At 37.1% G+C, this 10,999-nt stretch overlaps 1 protein-coding gene across 8 annotated transcripts in view; it reads right to left on the bottom strand.

Moving 5' to 3' along the window:
• Positions 1–319: 319 nt before the first annotated feature.
• The window catches only part of FBXO38 (F-box protein 38), a 65,444-nt gene continuing 54,764 nt past the window's right edge, over positions 320–10,999 (bottom strand). For all 8 annotated transcript variants that reach the window (XM_010850495.1, XM_010850489.1, XM_010850492.1 and 5 more), the window contains 7 exons: positions 7,485–7,585; positions 7,178–7,280; positions 5,200–5,366; positions 3,703–3,848; positions 2,475–2,578; positions 1,876–1,989; positions 320–1,183 (listed from right to left, as the gene is read on the bottom strand). In XM_010850495.1, the coding sequence (XP_010848797.1) occupies positions 1,005–1,183; positions 1,876–1,989; positions 2,475–2,578; positions 3,703–3,848; positions 5,200–5,366; positions 7,178–7,280; positions 7,485–7,585 (914 nt within the window). In that variant the 3' untranslated portion in view covers positions 320–1,004. The remainder of the gene's footprint in view (positions 1,184–1,875; positions 1,990–2,474; positions 2,579–3,702; positions 3,849–5,199; positions 5,367–7,177; positions 7,281–7,484; positions 7,586–10,999) is intronic.

Raw genomic sequence — 10,999 nt, 5'->3', positions numbered from 1 at the left:
TGTTGCTCTAAAGCTTTTTTTGCCTTCATCCTGGACACTGTGATACTACTGCATTTATCACTGCTGTGTATCAGGTAAATTTCTCTCCTCGAGAAAGGATATTTCCCGAAGACAAGGCATCTGGGGAAATTCTGCTGCTCTGTGTTCTATCAAAAAGAGGTCTGTGAGTTCAACATTTTGCAGCCACAGAACTTTTAAAAAAGCGATCAGAAATTGGATTACACTAAAATGTTACTTAGACACAACTCTACACATTCCTTTGCTGTATAGTATTTGCTCCTCTTCTTTAAAATGAGCGATTCAGTTCCAAGGCAAGAAAAAAAGTTTTAATAAGCTTTTATTTTTATATTCAAGATAAAGCATATACACAACTGAATATGGAAATAAATAACTAGAAATGCTTTGGAAACTTTTCCATTTCCCCCTCAAACTCGTGAGTCTTTTTTTAACTTCATTTTAAGAAATACGGCAACTATAATACCAAGAGAAAAAAGAACCACAACTTTGTACAGAAACATATAGCCGCCTCTGACTATAAGGTTTAGCTGGAGTTTTAATAAACACAAAAGAGCACAAGACAAAAAGACTCTTCAACAGATTTACTCAAACAGCTTTGCTCGAGAAGAAAAAGGCACAGATTTAAGGGGATGACAGTGATTATTAAGAATATAGTAAATGGGGGCTCAGCCAAAAAGTGATACTTTATGAACTAAGTCTGGAAAAATGAACAAAATGAACTCTTTCCAATTACCTGCCTTCATTAAAATGAACTTTTAAATTAAATTGTATAAACATATGATATAAAGCTGGTACTTAGGAAGTATCTTTGTATATCTCCTCTATGTACAAATCTTTGTATACAACTTCAATGTTCCTGATACATTTTCTATACACCAAAATGAGCCCAGGCCTCCCAATTGAACACCCCCAAGTCTCTGTGGGGCTTGTTGGCAGCTGGACGGCCCCAGCAGCACTCCCAGGCCAGCTAGAGAGAAGAGGGCCAGTTAAATGTAGTCATCTTCAACAGGCTCTCCATTGACGTCACAATAGTGGATAAAGATCGCCACTACTCGCTGAAACACACCCTTCTTCATCTGACGCATCTCTGAAATTTCCTCTCCTATTGTTTCCATACAGATGTCTGCAGACAGCTGCCCTTTCCTTCGAGGAGCATAGATGGTGCCTTGGAAAGTAGAAAGCAAAGGGGAAACAAGATTATCAAAATCATTTGGGAAGCTACTCTGATTAAGCTGGTCCATGAGATATGCCTGTATACTCTCATGCAGCGTACTGATGTATGTTTAGCTCATGGAATAGGTTCCCATCAGTGTGGTTATAATACTATTTTTGATGCCAAAAACAGTGCATATGGTTAAAGGCCCAAGGAGAAAATGCACCAGAGACGTAAAATATGTACATAAACTAAATATGTACATTTAGTTTATGAAATCTATTTCCTCCAAAATCTACACCTAAACTGTTAAGTTCCCACAAGCTACCCAACAAGCAGCAGCTCATAATTAGCAGAATAATTAGTATAAGTGGAACAATTTTGAAACAATATAATTGACCAATTCTTTAATAAAAGAGTAACAAGATCATCAACATTTAGGTTAAAAAAAAAAACAAAAAAACTAGGCAGGAAAATCTGTCTGAAGGGCTCCTTCCTACACATCCCTAGTTAAGTCAATGATTCCCTATTGTACACATTTAGAGCTATTCTGTTTTTTGAGCAAGGGGAGAACCAAATAATAATAAAAAGCAAAAACATTCATATGGGAAGTGATTAAAAGCTGCACTGCTTATAACGCAAACAAAATACTCAGGATCTAACTCTCAAACTAGAGAATAAAAATCAAGTCAGGTCATAATTACTTTCTTCATCATCCTCAAAATCGTATCTGGCAAAGCTGTTAGGTTCTGCTGCCCGTAGTGATCTCAACCAAGGGAAGTCTGAAATCATGGAATACGGTGCTCCATCCACAACACCTAGAAGAAGACAGATCAACAGTGCTACTGGTGGGGAAGTAAGGATAGGGCCAAATGCTGTGCATTTCGAAAGCAGCACCAGAGCTATGGATTCCAATTCTAGCTCTGCTACTACTTGGTCATGTGATTTTGATCATCCTTGGCTTTCATTAAGCCTCAGTTTCTCTCCCTTTATGTGTGTGTGTATATGTTTATACACAAATAAAGAGGCTAACACAGGTTCCCTCAAGTCACTGCAACTCAAGCTGTATCAAGTTCCAATTTCTTTTACTTTTTGTTTCAATACTGTTGATTATTTTAGAGATGGCAAAGACTCATACAGGGAGAGCAATATTTATCTCAGCCCTGCTACCTGCAGATATTTAATATTCCCATTATTTTGACAAACTGTAAGGCTCCTACTCCTATCTTCCCTAAGACATGTCTCTCCATCTAGTTAGTTAACAGCTATTTAGCTTTCCAACCATTTACAAACAAATGCTCACCTTCTAATGTATAGATTTCTCTACCCCAGGGATACTTAGGGTACTTCTTTAAGTCATCTTCACTTCGTGTGGCTTCAGGGAAGAATTCATACTTAATGAGCTCTCTGGAGGCAACAAGAAAAATTAAAAAACTATAAAACTGAAAAAAAAGTTGGGATATAAGTTAGAAAGGAAATATCAAAATGTGTCTTGCCTCGATTCTAATGAAGACCTCAAACAAAATATTAAAATAACAAATGCATAAAGACTGATGGATATATTCTGATGATATAAAACATCACAGTTTTGGACTTGCCTGGTGGTCCATGCTAAGTTGCTAAGTTGTGTCTGTTTGCTACCCCATGGACAGTAACCCATCAGGCTCCTCTGTCTATAGGATTTTCCAGGCAAGAATACTGGAGTGGGTTGGCAGTCTAGTGGTTAAGAATCCGTCTGCTAATGCAGAAGACACGGGTTCAATCCCTGTTCCAAGAAGATTCCACATATCATAAGGCAACCAAGCTGGTGGGCCCCAACTACTGGAGCCGACATGCTCTGGAGCCCGTGCTCCAGAGCGAAAGAAGCCACCCTTAGAAGAAGGCTGTGCACCACAGTGAAGGGTAGCCCCTGCTCACTGCAACTAGAGAAAGCCCATGCACAGCAACAAAGACCTAGTGGAGCCAAAAATAAATCATTTTTTTTTGTTTTTAAATGCGAGTTTTTTAAGATCTTTAATTTGACCTCTTTTAAACATGTTGTGGGGCTTCCCTTGTAGCTCAGTTGTTAAAGAGTCTGCCTACAATGCAGGAGACCTGGGTTTGACACCTGGGTCAGGAAGATCCCCTGGAGAAGGAAATGGCAACCCACTCCAGTATTCTTGCCTGGAGAATCCCGTGGACAGAGGAGCCTGGCAGGCTACAGTCCATGGGGTCTCAAGAGTTGGACACGACTTAGCGACTAAACCACCACAACCAACCAAACATGCTGTAGGCTAAAGGCGTGAAACTAAAGGTACATGCACAGCCTGTTCTTGTGGTTTTTAAGCTTGGAAATAAAATGTTACAAACACACATGTATGCATTTTAGTTTTAAGTCTTATTTCCCTTATTATTTTCACATATTTCATGTGTGTCAGTGCCTGAAAAGCCTGGATGAAATCATTTAAAATAAAAAACAATTAGAATTTGTTTCTGGGTGTCCTTGCTCCACAGAATGATACAGAAGGCTGTCAGGGCTGCAGATTACTTACTGGTTAATGTTTGCTATTGTGTCCATCCAGCTGCGAATGCGCACCTTGTTCCGGACATTGGGAGGGTTACTGAATTCATGGATAATACAGATATGATAGGGGTAGGGACCACTAAACAGCTTCTGCTCCAATGTTAGTGTGTCCACCTGTGGAAAATACCAGAGAGGATTTGGAACCAAGGAAGAGAATGCCTTAGCAATCTATCTCCTCGGCTTGAACAATCTTTCCTTGGGACCTCAGTTTTTGAATCTTTGGCTGATTTGAAAATCAAATAGTCACATTCTGCCCTGAACACAACTTGCCATGCTAGGAATAAGGCTAAGCAAATTCATCTGTCTAGCAAGCTCAACAATTTACATCTCACTGTTGTATAAACGCACATTAAACCAGAGAATCTGGATTTAGGTAACTGATCCCAGCAATTCACTTCTGAGTATGTCCTTTAGAGGTTTAAAGACAATATATTATAGAACTGTGAGTGTAGAACCATACACCTCATTCTAACTGGACTACTGTCCATTCCTAAAGACAGAACACATTTCCTTGCTTCCTTGTAGCTTTTGTTCACACTGCATCCCTATTATACTTATGAAATCCCACTTTGCCATCTTAATGACATCCATGTCTACCTCCTTCATGGAAAGGCAAATTTCTCAAGGGAAGGATGATGATCTGGGTATTTTTCGGCCCCAGCAAATTATAAACACTCAACAAGCAATCTGTGTACTGAAATGACTCTTTTCAGGCCAGGTTCTAACACTGACTGAAAACACTGATTGTTTAAAGGTTACTATTTCCTTTAAACGTTCTTTTGACATCAAGCAGTTTTACATGTAATGCTACTCTTTTTCCCCCAGTTTTACTGAGAAATAATTGACACACATCACTGTATACACTTAAGGTATATAGCATGATGATTTAGTAATATATACATTGTGAAATTTTACCACAAAAGGTTCAGCTAACAGCCATCATCTCATATGGATACTATAAAATGTTTACTCTTAATAATGATAATGGTAATAACAGCAACTATCATTTGATTGTTTGGTATATGCCAGAAACTATGCTAGCACTTAACATGTATTAATTTAACCATTACAGGAACTGCAGGTTTTTATTCTTCTAATTTTAGAGATGAAGAAACTAAAACACAGAAGTCAAGCAATCTGCTACAGATCAGTGAACCAGAGCTGGAACCAGGAAGTCTGAAACCAGAGTCTGCTCTTTATCACAGGCAACTTTTAGTAAGTATAAAAACTTGTTGAAAAACAACTCTCTTCATCATATAACTTGCTAAAAGCCTCACAATGATCTATTAGAGAAGCCCTGATACAGAAAACTGCAAGATAGTCTAGGTTGGTTAAAAAACTAGAGAATCCAAAGAAACATTACTGTGGATTCAGCAAATGAATAAAAGCCAATTTTAAAAAGGCTGAAGACTAAAAAAAGGATGAGTGCAATATGTCATCACCAAAAAGAAGCAGAGCTCGTTACCTGCTGCATGGGGCGTAGGTATATGATACGGTTTCTCTCAGGAGGCATCCTTAGTATCTGGTCTAGTACCTGATCCATATTCAGTTTCTTGCACTGTGCATAATCAAATCGGTTTACGATTGGTGCATTTTCTACTTTTAAATGTTTCAGTACCCTGCATCTTGTAGCTACAAAATGAAAACAAAGGTAAGATCTACAAATAATTCATACAAAATAACAGAGCAACGAATATAGCCTATTTGGAATCCTCTTTGGAGGACTGGCACATCTTTCATTAGCATAAAATACTGCAGATAAAAACATATTTAACACAGGCCAAGTATTATTATACAGGACAAGTGACTGTCATCAAAATAACTTGAAAATATGATTCTGTCCCATTCAAAGGAGGACTGTCACCCTCATGCTAGAAGGGAGGTGAAGGTACCTTTTCCTATCTAAGATGTTACTGACAAGAAATTCAAGTCTCAGAGAATGACTTGCTTAAATACAGGAATTGTTTAGGAAATGTTTATTGAAGAGGATGAATGATAGCAACTATTGACCTATACAACTTTATGAGTAATGGTTCACATGTTATCTTTCATTTGCCCATAGGGAATAAGCAGTGTTGATTTCAATTCTTATCACAGTATAAAACCAGAACCTTTAAAAAAAAAAAAAAAAAAACACTCAGAAATATTTGGATACTTTGGTCTAAAGTTGTACAGTCCAGTATGGTAGTCATGAGACACCTGGAGCTATTTAAATTTAAATTAACTACAATGTAATAAAACAATTTAGTTCTTCACACTAGTCACAGTTCAAATGTTCAAAAGTCACAAGTAGCCAGTGGTTACATATAAAACAATAGAGATACAGAATATTCCATCACTGCAGAAAGTACTACTTAAAGTGCTGCTCTGAAACATGATTAAATATTCTTCCCATTTTTTTTTAATTTTATTTTTAAACTTTACATAATTGTATTAGTTTTGCCAAATATCAAAATGAATCCGAGGTTATAGAGAAAAGTAAATGTGACACATTTAACTACAGTAAGATACCAATTTCAGAAAAATACCCCCTTCCTTTTTTTTAATCTCACATATCATATACATATATGTAAGCATGTATCAATCACTCCATTAAACCTTGGCAAATGCTTTATAAAGTATAATTATGTACACTTTACAGACCGAAAAACATCAATGCAGAATACATAAGTTGCACAAAGCAAGAAACAAGTCAGTTCTTAATGATTTTTCATGGATAGTATCAAAAACAATTTTGAGTATAATGGAAAAATAAACAGATAATGCACGAGGCATACTATGTATCTGAAGCTTTTAACTCATACATTTTCAATTTAAAAATTTTAAACTTTTAATAACTCACTTATTTGCTCAGAGATAAATATGTATATTAAAAAGACATGAGAAATGTACTGGAAGGATCTATATAAAATACACAACCAGAGGTAATGGGAGCCAAAGGGACTGGCAGTGAGGGACAGATGGGACTGGAAAGAAAAGTAGGGCCTGGACTAAGGGTGATGTGCCTCGAACTGAGGTTATGATTGATGGTATCACATCCAGAGCAGTCAAGCACTTAAGGCCCAGTCACCACTCCCTCTGTAAACACACACGTAAAGACATGTCCAACACCACAGCTAGAAAATAGCAAAGAAGGATTCAAGGTGAGGCCTACTTGACTCCAAAGCCCAAAAATGCTGTTGACTTAACCTCTGTCAGATCAAGTTGCAATTATCTTGAGGAGGAAACTGGAGGAGAGTCTATATTAAAAGAGAAACTAAGTCTCCACACAGGACCCCTTGCAAATACTACAGAGTTGAGAACTACAGAATGAGGACAGAATTAGAAAAATCTAACTGATTCTTTTGAAAAAGCAATACAGTAATGTTATCATAGCATTTATGAGACTTTAATCCTTGAAGCTCAGTCAGATGCTGTAGTATGACATGGGCCTAAGTACATACCATGGATGAACATCATCTTGGGACAGTCTTTCAGCACTAGATCTGTGATTCCACAGTTGGTCATAGTGACTCCAACAAGATTTTTGGATTTTAATACAAGGACCTACAAGGAAAAAATTTTAAAAGATGTACCTTCTAGAGTATGTACTTTTTCTTTAAAAAAACAAAACTAAAATGTTTTCACTGGCACAACTGAGAAGCAACTACTACCAATCTCTTCTCTATAGGGCAAAGAAAATATGTAAAGACGGACACTTTATTCAGGACTTGGCAGGACTGAAAGGTGAGTGAAGGTGTTCCCCTTCACCTGCACATGGTCATCCTCAATCACAGGATCACTGGTACTGGTGGACTTATCCGCTGTCCGCTTCCGCTTCATGGCATGACGTGGCTTTGTTTTGGCAACTTCTAAAAAAGGTGAGAGGAAATTAAAGTTTTAGCTTTGTTGTCTTTCCTTCAAAGAGAGCACATTCAAATGCATAGGTATAAACTCCATTAAGGCAACTCTCAATTCTACTACTTGATTCTCAAAGGAATACAAACAGACTGCCATTTCCAAATGACTTCCAAAATAAGATAACCTTCCACTGTCTCAAACATACCAACATCAAATATACACCGTGCTCTTCACACCTGGGCCATTCCAACAGTCTAATCAACATTCTCGTCTCTAGACACTCAACCCATCCTAAATACTACTGGTAAGATTAAACTCACTGATTTCCTGCTAAACAATTTTAAATCATTGACTGCTGCTTAGGGAATACATATTGATGCCTGACATTTGGAGCTATACTTTAGCCCCAACCTTTCTCAATTTTACCCCATACCATATCCTAGTCATCTCCTATTGCCAATGGCTCTGAAGTCATTGATCATTTTAGCTTTTCCTGCCCACCTTTCCTGACTTCAATTTATGAAATACTATCCATCCCTGAAAGGTCCAGCTTAAATGCTACCTGCTCTAATAAGTCACCTGGATCCCCAAACATCTGGTTCTATAATTCCCTGTATATGTTTTATGTCTCCATTTAAACTAAAAGCTCCTTGAAGACAACAACATTGTCTTATTTCATCTTCGTATCAACGTCAGCTGCTAACGATGAGCTAAAATGAACATTTATTGAATGAAATGGCAATCAGCATTCACCAAATGACTGACAGCATCAGAGATACATCAATGGAGCAACAATAATAGAAAATACTTACTGAGCGCTTACTGTGTGTCAGGCACTTTTCTCAGGGTTTTACTTACATTAACTAATTTAATCCTGTTAACAGCCCTCTGAGATAGATTATTCACCTTGCTTTACAAATAAGTAAACTCAGACATGGAAAAAGAAAACAGTTTACCAAGGTATTTACGACTGTGCTAGAAAACCTGCAATTACTCATCTGCCAAAGCCTGCCTGCTGCTGCTGCTAAGTTGCTTCAGTTGTGTCCGACTCTGTGCAACCCCATAGATGGCAGCCCACCAGGCTCCCCCATCCCTGGGATTCTCCAGGCAAGAACATTGGAGTGGGTTGCCATTTCCTTCTCCAATGCTTCACTTTCACTTTCAAACCCTGCCTAGTAAGGCTCTAATTCATTTACTAGTATTGTTCTAAAACATTATTGTTTCGTTATATAATCATCAAATGTTTCGTTATATAATCATCAAATATCATGTTGATATTATTTAAGTACAAGTTCGAAATTCATCTCAAAAACTTAACAAGCACATATATTTTCCAAGACAAGACATTAAATCACTGTCTTCATTTAGAGTCATTCTGTAGCAGAGCATATACTGAATGAAGGTTGACATTAATTAATTAAATCCCACCATATTGCATACTACTACTAGATTATAAACATTCCACTTGGTAACTCTCTCACTTCTAACCTGAAAGACCACAAAGAAAGGGAAACAAGGTACAAATACCGAAAATTCCCAAAGGCCTGGGGTTATATAGGAACTCTATACAACCAGTTCAAGTGGTTTTTTTCTCTTTTCAATATACCAGAACTCTTCCCTCTACCACTCAAAATCTTTGTGAAATATTACGCAAAACAACTGAAGACAGCTACTTTGGTTGAAGCCTAGAAGGGGAGTCCAAGAGTTTTTACCTATCAAACTTCCTCCAAGGACTTTGAACCCAAGCAAAAAACCCTGGGTTTCTGGAAAAGAAAACTACTGATACACTGAAGGCCGACTTACACAGTACTCCTGAAGGAGCTGCATGAATAATCTAATCATCTTCACTGACAGGGAATCTAACAGCAGCACCATTTCATACAACAGCCAAGTTTCACACACCTGTTTCAACCAATAGTAAGTCCTGGTTCCCTCTCCCAGCACGACAAAAGCAAAACAGGGTTGCTTTCACTCCTTCATCACAGCGTCCAAATAAGGCTCTTCTATCAGCACTCTCCTTTCATGCTCCAGTCTTCAGCCTCTCACCGTCATGGATTGTTTCCCTCCCCTACTCTTCAACTGATCAGAATATAGTGCTCAAAGTTAAATTTCCTATTCTCCTGAGTACCCAAATTGGCAGTTTGTTTTCTAAGAAAAATTATAAAACTAAGTCACATTTTATATGTAGATAATTTTGAAAAACAAATGCTTCCCAATGTAAAAAGAAAACAGAGTTCATTGTGCTTTTTCCTTATGCCTCCTTCTTTGTTTAGGGACAATCTTTAGTGATTTTATACATCCACCAGCATCAACATACCTCAGATGATGGCTCCTACCACTTATTAAGTTCACAATTATTCACTCAAGACCCATACCATGTAAGACATGTGCTAGAAGCTGGGAATATTATGGTGAGCAAGCAGGCACTGTCCCTGCCCTCTTGGAGCTCATAGTCTATTGGAAAAATAGACAGTAAAACACGGAATTACAATACACAGTGTAATCGACATTAGTTGAGATGCTACAGAAGCACAGAAAAGCAGACCAATGCGGTTATGGGTGTTAAGGAAGAGGTTAGTATTCATGAGAACCGTATCATACTCATCTTAAATGCCATTCTTTGACAATCCAGTTAGTTATTTTTATGATATTTATTTTATAAAGCATTATACAATGAGGAGAAAAAGAACAACTTACAGGCATTTATTCCTAATATAGGAAATCACACGACAAATACTACTTCTAACATGGTTTTAACACTACATAGGGCCATAAATAAAAAACCAAATTAAAAACTCAAATATTTTCTTTGAAGTGATTTTAAAAATATCTGTAACACTCAGTCATGTTTGTTCCTTTACTGGTTTGGACTTTTCTCCTTAAAACTTTTAAAGCAGAATGGCCAACAGATATAAAAAAAAATGCTAGATTAAAAATAGCAAACTGAAAGTCACCCACATAACTTGTTCTTCCCAAAAGAGATATGGATATTTAAAAATCAGCAGTTTGAAATTTCCCCAGAAAAGCTGTTATTGAAAGAAAATGAACATTTGTATTGTGTTTAAAAATATTAAAAAGTAATTTACCTACCATATACATTATACACATTAAATATAGACATTATAAGTCTTCCCAAATTGGAATTTAAAAAAATCAATAAGACAATAGATATAATTTACCTAAAAAGTAAAAAGCACTATATAATTTAATTCTAGTAAATTATTTAACCTAAGAAAAAGTTCTAGTCACGAAACAAGTCAGAAGAAAAGTGGCAAAGGGAATAACAGAACATAAGGCAAAGAAGTCAAACCCCCTCCCCTAAGATGGTTAATGTGAAGGACCCATATTAAAAACACAGGCAACACCCCCCGCCACCCCCACCAAAAACAGTAACAACTCTTAAAACTTTACCAAGGCACAGGAGA

The sequence above is a fragment of the Bison bison genome, unplaced genomic scaffold, assembly GCF_000754665.1.
Source record: "Bison bison bison isolate TAMUID 2011002044 unplaced genomic scaffold, Bison_UMD1.0 scf7180017864291, whole genome shotgun sequence".
NCBI classification, from domain to species: domain Eukaryota; kingdom Metazoa; phylum Chordata; class Mammalia; order Artiodactyla; family Bovidae; genus Bison; species Bison bison.
The sequence above is the reverse complement of the archived record's forward strand: the minus strand, read 5'-3'. Positions and strand labels throughout refer to the sequence as shown.